The following is a 19,370-nucleotide window of genomic DNA, read 5'->3' on the forward strand; positions in this document are numbered from 1 at the left end:
CTGTCTTGAATCCATTCTTTTGTTGTCAAATGTGCATAAAAACATGTACAATGGAGTGAAATGCTCTTATATTTTGGATTATGATGGGGTAAAGGAGTTGTCCTGAACTCCTGAGCTCTATTCTTTTACAAATTAACGAGGTGTGGTGCCACCCCCAGCCCCCCAGCCCCCCACCCCTCCCTTTCCCCCTCCCATTCATGAAAGCTTTTCCTTTCGCTGTTGGGATCGCATGGTGTCTGGGAGCTCTTTAATGCGTAAAAATCCTGCACAGGACAGTGGTGCACTTTATGTTCGGTGCACTTTATGCACTTTATGTTTCCAGTTTGTTTGCAATAAACAACTTGGTTGTCAATATGAGCAGGTGACAGCCACCGTGGATGCACAGATGAGGAAAAGAGCACCACCCGCTTGAGCTCCAACCGCAGCGACAGAGAGTCTGAGGACGAGACGTCACAGTCCCGCCTCATGCTGTTTGACTGACCTGTCATCTGTGGGAAGTGCAGTGCAGAAACACCACAGAAAAGAGCGCTTTGCAGCAGAGATGGAGACAGAATCACTCTTTAAGAAGCAGGGATTTTACAGATCACCACTATAGCTTCTCTGTCAATGTTCATTTTATATTCAGATCTGATAAATGGATACTGTAACAGAGCTTCTTTCCTAACTTAAGCCGGTAAATAGTTCTATACACAGATACCTGTGATGTTGTGGTTTAGGGTTAGACTAAATTGCACTTCATGCCAATAATGCTCACTGAATTGTGGGCAGGGTGCTGATAGGTCAAGAGTTGCATGCTTGTGTTCAAAGTTTGTGCATAAACACCATAAGTGCTCTTGATAAGAGTAGGGTGGGGATGTGGTCTATGGGGGATCATTGTTTATGGAGGTCTGGGTCTGCACATTATCTCTTGCATCCTGTATCACTCTCACCACATCATCAACTCCAGACTTCATTAGCTAGCTGCATCAACACAGAACCCAGCGACCTGAATATATGACCTTATATGGTTAGGACTGGATGTGTGAACAAGGATGATGGTTGAGAAGCGTGCGTTGATGTGCCTGCTGTGGGTATGTGCGTGTGTGTCTGGTAAAATTGAAGGTGATGAAATTTTTTTCTTTTCCCAATTGTGCTTATCATGATTTGTGTGGGGGTTTTTTTCTTGCTGTTGAGAGAAATTTCTTTAATTTTCATTGATTTTCTTGATCTAATAATCTCAATCCTTGCAGGAAATCCCCCTGATCTCAGTGTGTTTTATGACTGAGAATGGAAATATCCTCTATAGGACCCTAGAATGTCAGTCTGTGTGTCCGTTAGAGCTTTAGCTGCAGTGGGTGTGGCAGTCTAGCAACAGGAAATCCACAGTCACATTGGCAGGAAATGCTGCAGTTCAGACAGAGAGTGAGAAATAAACAAGAGATCTAAAGGCAAGCAAACTTAAGCACCGTTAACTCTGGTTAGCTCAGGATTCTGAGCAGTGGGCTGAAAATGCTGGTTCTACCCCATGTGTACCCATGTTTTTTGTCCAGTGGCAAAATACTTATTGTCATGAGTAACCAAATACTTTGGGATAAAGGTTTTGTGAAGCCTTTTGAAAAGGGTTGAAAGCGTAACAAAAGAGACCAAAATTTTACCAAAACATCAGCCTTATGACAGATAATTCACATGGACATTGAAGTCAAAAGTAGATTTATTTTATTCATACAGGTTTCACAAAGGATACACAAAAATATTAATCATATAAGGACATATCTATACACAATCACTCATACACAGAAATATCACAGTGCTTTCCTTCAGTCATACACTCACTCATAGGTTCACAGCACTAACTGACCAAGTAATGCAAGGGGAGAGATTTCAGATTGAAAAAGTTGCACAGAAAATAAGTCATCATAGTGTGACTGTACTATGTTTTTCTACTTTGTTTGTCTTTGTCCTTTGATTGCCATCTGTGTTCAGCTGTTCAGGGTTGACAGTGCATTGTAAAGTATTGCTTCACTGCACAGATAAATTGCTTGATTCTGATTTGCTGCTCGATTGTTATTAGCTGCCTTCCCCAGTGTTTGATTGTCATTAGCAGTGGTACAAAATATCATGCACATAAGTCATGTATGCATTTGTGATCGTCACAAGACAGTTGTCATTTTGCTTTTTCCTTGTACTTTAGCTAACTCCGTTTTGAGTTTTGGCAAATAAATGAAACAAATTCTATTGAGAGAAAAGGCAGATCAAATGATCCCGAAATGAGGCCGAGATACCAAAGCTGGATTGAATGATGACCATGAATGCAGGTTTTTCCAGGTTAGTCCACTGTCTATGTGTCCCAGTCCCTCACTGTTTTGCAGAAGTATGCACTTATCCATAGTTAGGTCCTGACACAGTAAACCGATGGTTGGCCGGCCGTCGGTGAGTGTCTGTGGCCCTAGTTTTTGCAGTGTGTCCCACAACCTGGGCACTAGTCAGACTCCTGTCAGCGGCTTTTCAGCCAATTGAGCATGTTGAATCAGTGGTGGAGCTGATCGGGCAACGAGACTCAACAGCCAGCCTTTGTTGTTGCTAGTTCTTTGATGTCGGTTTGGTGTATCTGGGTCTTTAGTTAGTTAGTTCTTGTGCGGTCCTCTGTGTTCCATGAAGTGTCTGACAAAATACAGTTCCAAGGGTAACTATTCCAACAACTACAGTTTGACACTTGTGTCCTTGTGAAGAATGTCCTTCTCAAGATATCTTGGAGAGAACTGAATATTTGCAGTTTGGGTTGAAAGCCAGAAAACAGCAAACGATATATAAAAATGAATGTTTTCTCAAAAAATTGTTTTAGATAATGTGCAGCCTGCAGGGGGCCTGCAGCTCGATGTATCTCTGTCTTTCAGGGAAGGTGCAAAAAAGGCTACCAAATACCTCGATTCACTCAGTAAAGGTCATGGAGAAATTTTAATCATACACAATCTAACATCATCAAACTGCACGGCCCTAGGTTAGGGCTTTCCCAAATCTGCCCACTTCGTTATTCAAGTTTAGGGTTATGGTTCGGTGAAGGTTTATGGAAAGACTGTTTTAGTGAATGGCCAAACACATTGGGATTTATAACAATGTGTCATCTGAGGGTGTACAACCTACTCAATGGGGGTTTACTGTCACCATTCATCCAATATGTGTACTATAAGTGTGTGTATTGCAGCTACTAAAAAACTGACTATCACAATGTGCTACCTATAGTTTGTATTGGCAGCAATTTCTGTTAACATGCTGTAATTCTGATTTGCACATGCAGATTACTGTGAGACAAGTCACTTTAGGTAGGATAAAATGCTGGGTGTCTTCCTTATCCACCATTTATCCACTGAATTCTAGTTGTCTTCTTTATCAAACCTCCAAGCCCATACGCGATAATGTTGAGTTCCAAGAATAGATCAAAGAACATCTTTACGGCTTGACTTCTTCAGTCCATCTCAAGTTATAAAGATTCTCTCCTCTCATGTTCTTGAGAGGTTTGTTTTATCCAAGACATCTTGAAAAGAACATTCCCCACAAGGTCACAACCATCCACTTGGATGTCTTGCAGGTGCTAATACCCCCATCACTTCGCCCAGTGCTGCTTGAGTGACTTGACTGGTTCCCTCCAGTTGACAGTGACTGGTCAGTGGTTATTCGTTGGCTATCTTTGATTGTCATTGGCTTCCCAGGTCAGACATCGCTGGCGTCAGAAATCCATTTACAGTGATTGTCATTTTTTGCTCCAGGTATTAACACTTGTAGTAGGCCATATTTACATCTGACTGGCCAGCATTTCATTGTTATATGAAGCTAGTTCAATTCATGGAAATTCAGATATACTGAAAATTAATTTTGTGTTTCTGAATTTTTTGGTGTAAAGGAAATCAACCAAAGAGATGGAAGTACAAATTCAGATGAATCATTTTCTCTGCTGACCTGTATGTGCGTGTCTGTCTCCTCACACTACAGGCATAGGTGGCCCTCTCTATTATGGAGAAAAGGGCTGGCATCGCTGCTCCATGTGGGAAGCAGATGTGTAAATTATTGAATATGTATGACAACTTTTACTGAAGTCTGGTCCAGTAATGACCCATGTCCTGATCACTTCCTGATACTTGTGCTGCTACCGATGCACTGGGGGAAAGGTAACCTGAGAATGTGAACCAACAAAAGAAAAAAATGAATATTTAAGGGTTATTGGGAGGCAGTGCTGAATGTTTGTGTGTGTGTGTGTGTGTGTGTGTGTGTGTGTGTGTGTGTGTGTGTGTGTATGTGTGTGTGTGTGTGACAAAACTGTCAGGGTAAGTTGCAGGAAAGTTGCACCTACACAAGGTAATTTATGTTATTGTTCACATCATATCTGTGTCATTTAAAAAAAAAAAAAGGTGTAGAACATGTTTATAATCATGCAGGTGTAGGATATAAACATCTACAAATAAAAAATAAGTTAAAAAATGCAAATTGTTTGACTCTACAGCCCATTATAGAGCTGGTTGTGGGCGGGGGTAATATTCTGAGAAAAAAACTGTAAGTCCTAAATTTGTGACTTTTTAATCTCAGAATTTTCAGGGGGGTTTTTTTTCATAAATTTACAACTTTAGTCTCAGAAATTCTGGGATTTTTTTTCTTAATATTGCCTGTAATATTCTTTTTTTCCCTCTCTACAATGCCCACAAAGCAGATCCGTTCATCACCAAAAGTAAAAAAAAAATGTCATTCTTACACAATAAAAATGTTAACCAAACACATGAGATGTCCTGACTGAATTATGTATATGTCTTTAATCCACAAAAAGAGGCTCATGCAGTTATAAGCCGTTTCATGCATATGTATCAACACATATACACCAGGAGTAGAGACTCACCTGTGCTGCCACTGGCAGAGTGGGCTGGATGCAGGAGAGGTGAGGCATAAGGGGAGGGGTCAAACTTGCGGGACAGAGAGGAAAGGGTGGACGGGGACGAAGGTAACATGCAGGAGTAGGAAGAAGAGGAAGACTGGGAGGACCAAGAGTGGACAGAGTCAAGAGAGAAGACAGAGGAAGCTGTTGTTACAAACAGTGACAGAACATCCAAATACAGCTGACAAGACTTCATCACAACAGTGGAGATGACTCTTTCTCAGTTCAGGTAAATCTCCGAGAAAATGGAAACTTCAATGAATATAATAATGTAAGGACCTTTGATTGATTAAGAAGTTCAGTTTTCTGGGCTCACCGAGCTGAACGGTAATTGATACCAATCCTGCATCAGATAACATAGGCTGGACCTGAAACTGACATAAACAGCTATTCACCTTAAACTACTGACACTGTCAGAAGTCCGACCCAGCCTGTCTCTGCTTGCAATGGACCAAACCAGCTGTCGACTGCCAGTTTGTCACGTTTTGTCTGCAGTGGCAATATCATGGGAATAATGACAGTAGTAGGCCTAAAGCAAAATTGAACTTTGACAGAGTGTTTGACAGTTACCTGATCTCTATATGAATCCACACAGTATCCTCATTTGTTGCTCTGTGTTCTTATGGACAGCTAAGCAACAATACCAGATTTGAATCTCTCCATTTACGTCTTTGGCACGACAAAACAGATTATACCAATATGAAACACAAGAAGACCTGGGACCTATTTTTTGTGTAATTACAATTATTTGTGAAAGTACTATCTAGACATTTAATTTCCTCAAAAATGGGTACCAGAATTTGCTGTTTGCTGTTGCATTTTATAGTAAAAGTTCAGTTTTGCTGTAAGGCCTCTACAGACTGTACAGTTTTTTTCCCATCATATTGCCATCACAGATGAAACTTGACAAAATTTGATGAAATCTTTGGTCTTTAGCATAAATTAACAGCCCTAGGATGCATAGTGTGGTATACACATCGACTGCCAATTTGGGTCCAGTGAAGGTCAAACTCAGAAATTTGTGTTCACAGTTGGACAGTGTGACTTAAACTATAACCCAGGCCGACAAACCAACCAACTGAAACACGGCATGGGATGACACAGAATACACATGCCATTGTATAGTACCTAAAGGGGAAATTTAAGGGAAAACGACAGTTCATGAAGCATCAAAAAAGGTTATTCTTCTGTTGTTGTTTTTTTTTCGACATAGAAACAGAGTTGGAGAGTGAGACCTCTTCACTTTCCCTGGGTTTGATTATACATGCATGATTTGTTATTTTTCATTTTCAGACATTTTGGCCCAACAGTACCTTCGCAGCACCTTTGGCTACATTGTATTAATAATTCAGCCACTATATTCACTACAATGTGCATTTTATTTCAAATTGGTTAGTATGCTACAGCAACAGTCCTTCATCTTCTTCTCTCACTACTCCTCAAACTCATTTTTGAAATTCAGCATACGTGGCAAATTTGCTTGAGAGCTTGGAGCCTGCTAATTGCTGCAATATGTATTCTTCTGCCTCTGCTCTTGCCCTTAAAGTATCAGAAACCACAAGAGCGACAGCAATCTAACTTGGCAGAGAGGGAAACAAATCTTGCTCACTGCTGAGTTAAGAAAAATGACACCAGTTGACCACATGGTGGTGCTATAACCACTGTACATTTTGGCGGTTTTCTTTTGAACAGAAAGTCACATGTTTTTTTCCCTGGAATTCCCACATTTTTGGGCCTCAGTTGCTTGCATGCAAATCAAATTGCAGCTCAAACAAGAAAAAGAGCTCTGTTGAAGCACATCACCCTTTCATCAGCAGCTGCAAGAGCAAACGGCTGCAGCATTAACATTCTGATCCGCTGAGGCTGCCACCCCAGTGCCCCCTCTGTACCTCCCCTGATCTGATGTGAAAGTTGCCAATGGAAGACCCTTTCCCTTGTTTTCTGAGTTGTTGGTGATGATACCTTTGTCTTGCAGCAGTGATAGCAGCACACACTCTTTATACTAACTCTCAAACGATCTTAGATAGCCTAAATTTTATCTCTTTGGGATGAACCTGTTAAATAAAGGTTAAATAAAATAAAATAGTGAAACAGCTCAGGATTCTGATTTGGTAATTTTGAAGATATTACCCTTCTGAGCATTAATCAACAGTGAATATGGACCTGATCGTGTGTTGTCAAATTTGCGACAATTAAATGGCCATACACTTTAACATTGGGTTAAAAAAAATAATGAACAATGTTTTGATTTGTTAGGAGCAGTACACATTAATCAATGGATGAGAACAAGTTTTTGAGTTTGAAATGTTTTTAATTGCTTGACTATGTGACAACATTGGTAGCTGCACTATGTGACAGCATGTGGGTTTTCCATATTAAATAATTCCACATCATCATATATAGACTAGCACTTACAGGCTTTGAAAATTGAGAACTACCTTAAATTAAGAATTAACCTCTAAGACATCAGATTGGATTAAACACTACAGCAGCTTTTGACCAAACTTAGAGCTCTTTGATGAATACTTTTTATTCTCATAGTCAAATCAAAGTCATGGCCTGAGAGATTGCAGACCACTTATCTGCATGGTGCATGGTTGTCAGCATTATGCATCAGTATTAGAGTGTTAGTGTTAGTTTTTGTTGATGTTGTTGTTGTTGTTTTAATTTCTTCAAAACATTTTCTAGTTAACAGTTATCACTTCACCTGTGATCTGACCAGCAGGCCAAGCAATTCACCCTCAAAAAGCTCCCAACTGCCCCAGTAAGGTTTTATGACCCTCAAAGTGTGGTGATGCCATCATGTGGCCACAATATTCAACTGCAGCACAAATGCAAACACAAACTGTGGGATGTCAAAAACATTTTTTAAGAGAGTCAGAATAGTACAAGACTGCACCTTATATAGCCAGGAGGTGGTATCACCTACTGAAAATGTTTATGTAACAAACTCATATAGACTGAAAAAGTATTTGCATTCTTAATGGGGGGGGGACTAAAAAAAAAAAAAATTGACAAATTGACAATTGCACTGGGGGCTTAATACCCTACATCTCAGCACACTGAATTCAATTTATTTATTTGATTGATTCATTTATTCAAACGTTGTGTGTGTGTGTGTGTGTGTGTGTGTGTGTGTGTGTGTGTGCGTGTACCTGCATATTGGTGAAAACTGAGAGAGCACTGTAGCCACCAGAGAGAGACGTGTCATTACAGCTGCTGTGTATAGATCCTGAAACACACACACGCACGCACACACACACACACACACACACACACACATACACCTACTATATAATGCCAGTATGACATGATATGATATGCTGAACCTAATCATTCGATCTGTGACCATCTGTACCTGAGGTGTTGCCATGGTGACCGTGATAGATAGTGGTGTTAAAGGAAGTGCTGAGAGGCGTAGGCACCCGCTGTGAAGAGGAAGTCCCGCCTCCTGACCTCCTCTGATTCCGCAGCTTCTCCTCCCTCCTCCATTTGGCTCGCCGATTGGAAAACCATACCTGCTGATCATTCAGTTTATCAGCCAGAACATCGATCATAGCCTGCACAATACATGTTGTCATGCAGGGGAGTATCTGCTGAGGACGAGGGATTCACTGTTCCAGCCATAATGCTCAGTTAGTTAACAAAAAAAAAAAAAAAAAAAGACATTTATTCATCAGCAGATGTGGATCATATTTTCTGATGGGTGAGGGTACTTGATTTAACTGGTTATTTAACTGTCCGATAATTTATACCTGTAGGTCTTCAAGTCAACAGTGCACAATCCATCCCTGTGTATATATGGTGTATACTAATATATGAGGTATACTTCATATACATACATATATATATATATATATATATATATGCTTTCTTATTTATGTATTTATTGTTGAGGCATTATTGCACATATTTAGGCTGAATGCACATACAACTTTTTTACAACTTTATGCATAATGCACAAACTTTTTTATTTATTTATTTATTTACTTTTTACAAATTTCTAAGGCATATAGTTTTATATTTCCTATTTCTTTGTCTTATTTCTATTTCTCATAATTTAATTCTTCTATTGAGAATTTGAGCAACTACAGCTGACCCAATTTCCCCTCAACAAAAAATTTCTGATTCTGATTCTGACATTGTCCGTTAATTGTTAATTATTAAATACTTTACAGCACAAGCTTTAACTCTTTACAGCATGTGTTAAAAAAATGTTTGATTCAGTTTTCTTGCATAAATAATATCCACTTCTCTGGGAAAAAAGATCCAAGGGGGTGTGGTCTAGACAAAAAGGGGCTGTAACCTCCAACTGCATCCTTGGCAAACAATGCATTCATTTTGTAACAAAAGTGATGGCACAGGTAAGACATACAGCTGCTACATGACTTACAGAGAACTGACTGAAATGTGCCTCTATCATTAATGTCTTGTTACATAAATACAAATAAATAAAACAAAGAACTAAACACTTAAAACATATTCCCTGCAAACTATTTTGTCAGCGGTACATGATAGGATCATATTTTCTGATTGGTGAAAAATGATGAAAATTTGCTTTTCTCAGGGAAATGGAAACATTATGATCGTAATGTTGGCAAAATGGCCACATTATCCTGAGGCAACATCGTGCAACAGAGGGTTAAGTCCTGTTCAGCTCGTGATCGTAGCGGTTTGAACTAGTTCACACCGCATATTTCACCTCTAATACCCTCTAATACCCCAGCTGGGGATCATAAAACACAACATAGGGACTATTGCCACAGTTACCTGAATACGTGCTTCTGGAAGATCAATCTTGGCTGCCAACCTCTCTCTGGCAAAGACATCTGGGTAATGTGTTCTCTCGAACTCTGGCAGATGGAAAGACACACTGCTTATGACAGAATATCTTATGGTGAATGTGGTAAGGACTTGGGTTTAGGAAGAAGAGAAGTACTAACACTAGGTTTAGGTAAGAGAGAGGGTTCAGACTGAGATTAGTTTAAGAATAAGACTTGGATTTAGGGCTAAGATTAGAATTAGCCCCTTAAAACCTGAGGAAAATCACTTGATTTCTCTCCTCAACTACTTAAATAGTGCAGTGTGTAACTGAATAAGTCAATAAAAGTGATTAAAAGTGAATCAATCAATAAAACTGGTAAAAATACCACGAATAAATTGAAATACAACCAACAAAGGAAAACGTCAAAGAACAAGCAATCTACTGTCAAAAATAAATAAATAAAAAGCCAGCATGCTGAGTTCCTTCTATTCACTTTCCCTTTTGACTTCACTGCAAACTAAACAAAAGAAACCACTGAGTGTGTGTTTGATTGTTTGAACATCAGACTGCATCAGTCCATCAACAGTGCTGCGTTCTCTGTGTAAGCAGGCTGAAGCCAGAGCGTCAGCTACAGACCTTTCTCCAGAGCATCAATCTGCTCCTGGCTGAAGCTGGTGCGATTCCTCTGCAGCTTCCTCTTCAACTGGAGGTGGAGCTGGGACTCATCCATCTCCTCCCTGTCTCTCAGACCCCTTGCTGCTCCCACCATCTCCATCCCCACTTCATCTACCATACAGTCATCTAAGAGAGACAGGGAAAAATACAGAGATAGGACAACAATTTTCTTACCGTTGAGGTCCTGTTCATTGTACCAGATGACAACCCAAGTGGGTTGCTGTTATTCGCCACATACCTGCAACTGTCTGATTTGTCAAACGCCATGTGAGAGAGAAAGCCAGTTTCCATTACATTATTGAGCTGACTCTTCTGTGGTGCTTCTTTAATGATAAATGATGACATTTGAAGAACTGACAAGATCTACTAAATAGGGATGAATCGTGGAATTTCTACAGGCAGATGTGATTGTGTTGTAGTGGCTCACCAGTGCCAGGTTTGTGGTAGTGTTGTATCTTACCTGTGTGGTGTGATGGCAGAGAGCTGGCTTGATGGTACCAGCTGCTGGCTGTTCTCCAGTCTGTGCCAGTTTGTAAATTCATCATGGTGAGTTTCTCACATATGACTTCTAACCCTTATCTCTGCTCTCTCTAAACACGCCAAGTCCAACCTTTCATCCAATCGCAGCAAGGACCTGAGAGTGGCAAAGAAAGGGGCGATTCATTGGGTATGCATCAATATAAATGTCAAGGTATGATGCAGTGATTAACTTGGGCTGTAGGTTGCACTGGTCACGTTTAGACCAGTGTTAGGAGCCCACCAAAATTCTTAATCTGAAATTGGTCCTCTCCTCTCCTGTTTTTGAGACATCCAGAGTTGGATGTCCCCAGTCTGTCTTCAGCTTAATAACCAGGTTGGTCAAAAAATTCTTTTCAATACAAGCTCTTTGGCTAAGGTAGTATGATGACTTGATGCAATAAGATACCCAGGCCACATTTGTCCAATGGGCTATGGCTATTACTGGAAAAAAGTGTGAAAGAGCTGCAGCCAAAAACTATTCAGGCAAAAGGAACAACGGCTAAAAAGGAACTAGGGCTAAAGGAAATAGTGCTAAACCAACTGGGCTAAAGGAGTTAGTGCCAGAACATACAGTACAGGATGAGGATTCATTTTACATAACAAGGATAAAGCTTCTCAATACAGCATGATATGCCTGTGAAGTAACCCACTGAAGAATTTTATGTTGAGTAAAAATAGTTAAAAAATAGTTTATCCAGGACTACATCTTCTTCCAGTTATGACATTAAACAAAACCTTGTACATATGAATGTATGGTGCATATGAATGATATTAACATGCATTACTTGTCAAAAACTGGACTACACATAGACAAAGAGGAATCTGGGTTATGTGACAGCTAAATGTTTAAATGGCTTCTAGTGCTCAGTAGAGACGTGCCAGTGACTGGGTCATTATTTGTCACAAGACAGATTATCATGTTCATAACTCATCTGTTCCGAAGTTGAGATTTAGGTAAGCTTCAAAACTTTGTCCAAACAAGTCCAAACAACACCAGTATGACAATTCTCAGAGCAATTTCAGTTGAAGTGACATAGAGACAGCAAATATCGGCAGATTTTAAAAACAGATAGTGATACTGAAAACAGAAGTTGAATAATAGAAGTAAATATATTTGAAATAATTTTAAGTCATCCTGACGTTTGATAGCAGAGGATAGGTCTGCATGACTCTGCTGAATATGTAAAATCCAGGAATGCCACATTCTTTTATGTCTTTGTGGTTTCCTCATTGATTACCTTGAGAAGTGTAAGCATCTCCAGCTGGTGGTTCCCTCTCTACGGTTATACCTCATGCTGCAAACTACTAGCAATATAGTTTGTGTGTGTGTGTGTGTGTGTGTGTGTGTGTGTGTGTGTGTGTGTGTGTGTGTGTGTGTGTGTGTGTGTGTGTTTGTGGTTGGGGGGCATTGACATCTGTTGTCTAATCTGGTATGGTCTAAGAAACACTTGCAGTCTAATGCCGTAACAAAAAACGGAAACTAAATAGTGGACATTGTGTAGATGTCAAAGGTCGTGTGTGCAGTCGTATTTGTTGTTGTGTTTTGCCATGCCTTCCACCAAACCTTTCAGTGTCTTTCTTCTTCTCTGCCTCTCTCTCTCTCTCTCTCTCTCTCTCTCTCTCTCACTCTTTCTTTCTCATGCAGGTGAATAGAGGAATAAGGAGCAGGCCCACTCACCTTCTGACTGTATGATGGCGTCCCAAAGTCTTCCTTTTCTCTCTTCTTTCTTCTCTTCTCCTTCCCTGTGTGCTCCTCCTCTCCCTCTCTTTTACTCTTCCTTCATCTGGCTCCTCTGACCCCCCTTTGGCTGACTGAGAGAGAGAGACAGAAAGAGAGAGAGGGAGAGAGGAGAAGGAGGAGGAGAGACAGAGAGAGATGGAGAGAGACAGAGCGAAAGAGAGAAGGAGAAGGAGGGGGGACCAGAGACAGAGAGAAACATGTCTGCAGGCACTCTCGTCCTCGGAGCGATAGATGGAGGGAGGGATGGAGAGAAGGATGACACATAGACTCAGTGTCAGTGTCAGGTCTGGACTTAATGCCAGGAAAAGGGGTGGTGAAGTGAGAGAAATAGGTGTGTGTGTGGGGGGGGGGGGTTACAAGCATGGAGAGTAGTGAAAGAGATATTGCTACATTTAAAACAAATGAGCTTGCAAAGTACATTAACTTTAGTATACTTATATTTTTTAATATAATTTTCCTCTTTCTACTGCTACTACTGCTGGTAATAATATAAATAATTTGTAATGTGCTATAGGCAAAATTTTATTTATTTATAAGTTCTTTTAGAGTTGCACAGATGTCACTTAGGACTAATCTTATTTGTTTTCGTTCTTGTGCAGCATTGTTAACTACAGCAGTAGTGTCTGTTTGTATTTGCAACACAGCATCAGTGAGGACACAGCCATTCATGTTGTGGATCCCGTTGTACTCACTGTATTTCCTCAAGGGGAGTCAGCTCCTGGCTTCAAAATCTCTTCTGTCTTCTTGCTACGCTGTGATTGTGCCATTTTCTCACACAAATCATCAAATTAACAAACTGTTTTATATGTATATCAGTATTCATGAAGGTACATTATGAGACTTTATGAGAAGTCTCACACACATGTGCAACATTACACAGTGATTGTAATTTATAAAAGGAAAATGTGTGTGCAGGTGTTCCCCAAGGTTCAATTCTGGGCCCACACTTATTCTCATTGAAAATGGTTCCTCTTGGTCATATTTTTTGTCAGCGTGCCATCTCTTTTTATTCCGATGCCACTGAGACACAGCTGTACCTCGTGGTCAAGGCCAGGGGCTCAGATAAACTGAACATACTTTACAAATGTCTAACTGATATTGGGCCTTTAACTGTATTCAGTTGGTCTGACAAATTCTGACAATTCTGACAAAACTGAAGATGTTGTTTGAAGCCCTGATTGCTTTTGGCTAATCTAGTTCTTGAGCTGCATTCCAAAAAATGATAATGTTGCCCTTTCAAACATAGGTAAATTGCAAAAAATTAGATCGATCTCAAATTTCAGTAATGCCAAGAACATTTTTTCATGCTTCTATTTCAGCATTGGTGCCACTCTACCTCCTTATTTACCAGCCATAACAAAGCAACTGATCAAATCCAGAATGTATATAAGTTAGCTGCTTAGCATTTATATAAAATTAAAAGACAGGATTACATTAGCCACATTTAGTCTCTACATGACCTGTCCATTTTAGAATAGTGTCCAAGATTTTACTTACTGCTTTTGAAGCACTGTGAGGTTTAGCACCCAGCTACATGCCTGACCTCCTAATCCTCTACAAGCTGATCTTGAGCTGAGATTTTATTGCAAGGCCTTAATTGGTCTTCAAGAATCCAGGATGAAACTTAAAAGGGACCAGGCCTTTTCTGCTAAGGCCCCTCAACTATGGAGCATCCAGACAGGTGAAATCACTGCCATCATTTCAATAATTCACAATATTTCTGTAAACTATTATTTATGAAATATTTCACTCATCTTTTCTCTGAGCTGTTTTCCTTCTTTTTACTTTACTTACTCCTATTAATATCTTTTACAATATTGTAGATTTTACACACACACACACACACACACACACACACACACACACACACACACACACACACACAAAGGCCAAGGGTGCCACAGTGTGTTTGGCATGTTTCCTCTCTGACTGCAGTTTAACACTGTCCTGACACCACATTTGCATTTTTCATTGGATTAGCCAAGACAACCCAGAGACCCACTGACATGCAAACTGAAGAAATGTGTGTAATATGAACAAGCTCGTTGCTTCTAAATGCCAAAAAAAAAATATATGAGTGCTGACATATTTTACTGCTGACTCTGTAACTCTACTCTTTCAAATAGAGAAAGAAAATAAAGAAAGATAGTAAAAGCATAGAACAAACATAACAAAGGAATAGAGCACCTTATTACTGCGCTACTGTTAAAGCAGATTAGACTCAACTCCGGATTCATGTGAAGGACTTGGATTTTTGCAGCTGTAATTAGTAGTGGGATATATCCTTAAAAAAAGAAAAGAATATTAACAAGAGGGCACAGTATGACTAGAAAAAGAGGATATTAACTGGAATATAGTCATACATTAACTGAGTCTATAGAAACATGCCATTGACTATTTTAACACATTCAGCAGAATGTATAGTTACAATAATTATAACTAATGCTCCTATAATATCGTTTCCCAGTAATATTTTGCAAGTTTTTTTTGTTTGTTTGTTTGTTAGTTTGTTTGTTTATTATTTTCTTGATTTCTTTTCCCCCCACTGATTTTTGGGTCACTTCTTGCTAATTTGCTTTTCCCCATGAAAGTAATCAAGTCAATTTGCCAGAGTTTTGGTTTAAACCTTTGCTCAGCAAAGGTTTAATAGCCTGTGACAGGCATCTGAATGCAGTCTAAAAAATGCAATAGGGATGAACAATATAATGGGGATTAAATGTGTAGTAGACTGACCATAACAATTTACAGGTGGAATAAAGTGTGTCGGACAAGGGACGGGTTCCAGAAGTGAGGGGGACATGTCCCCCCCACCCCCGTGTCCCTGGCTGAGTGCTGATGCTACATTGTCCTGCTGCCACGGCAAATTTAGCAAACATTTTAGTCTTTGAAAGGTTCAAGCATCAAGACGTTTTTAACAATTTTCTCTGGCCTCATGGAACTAAGGATACATAGGCAGAGAGAGACCTTTTGTAGCCTGCTGTTCATCTATATGCCCAAGAAACACTTAGAATACATAATTTAAAAAAAAAAAAAAAAAAAATGAGGATGGGGTATTTCAGGGAAAAAATATAAATTAACAGTCATTTTTGAAGATTGTTTTGCCACATGATCACCTTCATAGTAGCTGATGCTACTGAAAATGTCAGAATATCAAGAATGCATAGGCAAAAGTGAAATTGTGAGATTTGCCAAGATAAAAAAAAAGAGCTATATGATGATAAAGAGGAACAAAGAGGGAATGAAGGCAGAGGAGAGAAGAGATGAGGATAAATGGATCTGAGGAAAGTGGGGACAAAAAGGAGGGGAGTGCAAGGAGGAGGAAGAGGATGCCAACATGTTTTATTTCCGGTTGACAAGGCGCCACGCTCTGCCCCCCACCATACTTCCTCCTCATCTCACCATCCCTCTGTGGCTCTCCCTGAGGTGGGCAGCTCTCTCTCTCTGCCAGAGGCTGACGAATAAAGAGAAAAATGAGAGATTGACCATTTTGAACATGAAAAAAATGAATACTTAAAACCTTGTAAAGAAATATATGTGAGAATGTGAGTGTGTAAATAAGCGTGGTAAGTGAGCGTGTGTGTTGGTTACTTGAATATTGTGTTGCTTTAGGGCACCTTTTTTCAGTCTCTTGTTAGTTCCTCCCTGTCACCCTCGCTCTCCTCTCTTCCTCTCTCCCTCTCTCTCTCTTTTTCTCAGTTGGCGGGGTGGGATGGTGGAGGGAAGGAGTCACCATAGCAACCATGCCGGGACAAATTATCATCATATCTGTAAAACAAAAACAGCATACATGTGTGTGAGTGTGTGCATGTGCGTGACACTGCCCTTCTCCCTACAACTCTCAAAGTGGGAGGGGCTAAGATGCCATGTCAATACATTAACAATGAAATATTCATTTGCTCTGAATTTCTGCTTTCCCTGCTTTCCTCTCTCTCACTTTAAATCTCTCTCTCTCTCTCTCTCTCTCTCTCTCTCTCTCTCTCTCTCTCTCTCTCTCTCTCTCTCCCCTCTCTCTCTCTCTCTCTCTCCCTCTCTCTCTCTCTCTCTCTGCTGTTGTACGCCCCCAGGCTACACTATGGCACAGCCTCACTCTCCCCTTCTCTCTCACTGGCCCTGTCACCTTCAATTGCTCCATGGGACAAGACACACTGCCTTGGGCAGGGGAAAAGAGGAGAGAGAGAGAGAGAGTCAAGGGAGGGGGAGAAGTATAGGGAGGAAGAGGAAGAAAATAAAAGACCAAGGGAAGAGGAAAAGCAAGAATGAAGATGTGGTGGTGAAGGAGATGGATGAAAACTAAGATATAAAAGAGAATATCATAACAAAACATCATCATCATATAGGTGCAAGCACAAAATTTAATTTGGAACAGGAATTTGTAGCATCCATGAGGGCATGTTACAAATACAATAGGAGGGAAAGGCGCTCCATGTACATTTCTATGTATTTTAAAAATCAAACCATACATATCATTAAGATGAACCTGCAAACAGATGATCTTTGTGCCATACTGAACATTTTCAAATCAGAATAGAGCTTGTGCCGTACAAAATGACTAAGTTACAGTGTAAATATATTTGCCGTCTATGGCTATTTCTAGTTACTGAGTTACCATGGGGCCCCCTACTGGCCAAATGCCACTAAGTCTGGAATGGTAGCTCAGGAGCACAAGAGTATTTGTCTACCACATTTGGTCACCACAGCCCCATACACTGGTAGGATCAATTGAGTTCAGATTCAGTTCTAGGACTTTGAGCACTTTTTTTTTTGAAAGAAACTCTGGTGTTTTTAGCCCCTTTACACTGTTTATTTGGTCAGGTGTATGAAAACAGCATTGACACTGAGGTGCAGGCCAAAAGACGACCCACACCCTGTCAAGGAGATCATCTTGGTATGGTTACAAACCAATTATGGAGCAAGATTATTATTGCTGTTAATGAAAACTAACGAAATAACGAAAACTAGACATGAAAAAAAATTCCTCAACCAAAATAAAAATGAATGCTAGGCTAAAAGGTGATAAAAGAACCTAACTGTAATGTAACTGTAATGTGTGTTTACAAATCTTACTATATATATATATACAGTACAGGCCAAAAGTTTGGACACACCTTCTCATTCAATGCGTTTTCTTTATTTTCATGACTATTTACATTGTAGATTCTAACTGAAGGAATCAAAACTATGAATGAACACATGTGGAGTTATGTACTTAACAAAAAAAGGTGAAATAACTGAAAACATGTTTTATATTCTAGTTTCTTCAAAATAGCCACCCTTTGCTCTGATTACTGCTTTGCACACTCTTGGCATTCTTTCGATGAGCTTCAAGAGGTAGTCACCTGAAATGGTTTTCACTTCACAGGTGTGCCTTATCAGGGTTAATTAGTGGAATTTCTTGCTTTATCAATGGGGTTGGGACCATCAGTTGTGTTGTGCAGAAGTCAGGTTACTACACAGCCGACAGCCCTATTGGACAACTGTTAAAATTCATATTATGGCAAGAACCAATCAGCTAACTAAAGAAAAATGAGTGGCCATCATTACTTTAAGAAATGAAGGTCAGTCAGTCCGGAAAATTGCAAAAACTTTAAATGTGTCCCCAAGTGGAGTCACAAAAACCATCAAGCACTACAACGAAACTGGCACACATGAGGACCGACCCAGGAAAGGAAGACCAAGAGTCACCTCTGCTTCATCCGAGTCACCAGCCCCAGAAATCGCAAGTTAACAGCAGCTCAGATCAGAGACCAGATAAATGCCACACAGAGTTCTAGCAGCAGACCCATCTCTAGAACAACTGTTAAGAGGAGACTGCGCGAATCAGGCTGCTAGGAAACCACTGCTAAGGAGAGGCAACAAGCAGAAGAGATTTGTTTGAATTTTAATGAATTTTAACAGTTGTCCAATAGGGCTGTCAGCTGTGTAGTAACCTGACTTCTGCACAACACAACTGATGGTCCCAACCCCATTGATAAAGCAAGAAATTCCACTAATTAACCCTGATAAGGCACACCTGTGAAGTGAAAACCATTTCAGGTGACTACCTCTTGAAGCTCATCGAGAGAATGCCAAGAGTGTGCAAAGCAGTAATCAGAGCAAAGGGTGGCTATTTTGAAGAAACTACAATATAAAACATGTTTTCAGTTATTTCACCTTTTTTTGTTAAGTACATAACTCCACATGTGTTCATTCATAGTTTTGATTCCTTCAATGAGAATCTACAATGTAAATAGTCATGAAAATAAAGAAAACGCATTGAATGAGAAGGTGTGTCCAAACTTTTGGCCTGTACTGTATGTATATATATATATGCATATTTTTTTGTTTTGTTTTGTTTTGTTTTTTTCAAATTAGACAGAAAAGTTTTTTTCTGTCAGTTAATTTGGTTGTTCATCTGTTCTAAATGAATGTTTTTTTTAACAGTGCAAAAAAAGACTAAAACTAACACTGAAACTAATAAAAACTAAACTATTACTTTTCAAAAAAATAAAAACTACAACTAAACAAAACTTGCAAACACACTATACTTACCCACTTACAATAAAGTAAGAAAGGAAAAATTCTGTTTTGGAGGAAAACATTTCCTCTCTCCATCCTTTAACACATATGTGTCAGTTAGGTATAGTTGGGTAGATATAATCAGGTTTATACACACAACATATATGGAAAGAAAATGGACCTCTGATGCGTGCATAATTTGCCCGTCATTGAGTGAACTTGTTTACTCCTCCATGATTTTCCACAGTGTGTTATGGAGGATTTTTTTTTTTCCATCT

The 19,370-nt window shown here is 39.7% G+C and overlaps 1 protein-coding gene across 1 annotated transcript; it reads right to left on the minus strand.

Annotated features, from left to right (window-relative positions):
- Nucleotides 1–4,061: 4,061 nt before the first annotated feature.
- On the minus strand, nucleotides 4,062–12,629 carry pax10 (paired box 10). Its single transcript, XM_030057103.1, has 8 exons — nucleotides 12,535–12,629; nucleotides 10,798–10,971; nucleotides 10,299–10,463; nucleotides 9,668–9,750; nucleotides 8,256–8,415; nucleotides 8,053–8,129; nucleotides 4,862–4,994; nucleotides 4,062–4,147 (listed from the first exon to the last, which is right to left on the minus strand). The coding sequence occupies exons 2-8, from the start codon at nucleotides 10,880–10,882 to the stop codon at nucleotides 4,062–4,064; spliced, it is 789 nt and encodes a 262-aa protein (XP_029912963.1). The 5' UTR covers nucleotides 10,883–10,971; nucleotides 12,535–12,629.
- Between the last annotated feature and the right edge of the window lie 6,741 nt (nucleotides 12,630–19,370).

The sequence above is a fragment of the Myripristis murdjan genome, chromosome 8 (genome assembly GCF_902150065.1).
Source record: "Myripristis murdjan chromosome 8, fMyrMur1.1, whole genome shotgun sequence".
NCBI lineage: Eukaryota > Metazoa > Chordata > Actinopteri > Holocentriformes > Holocentridae > Myripristis > Myripristis murdjan.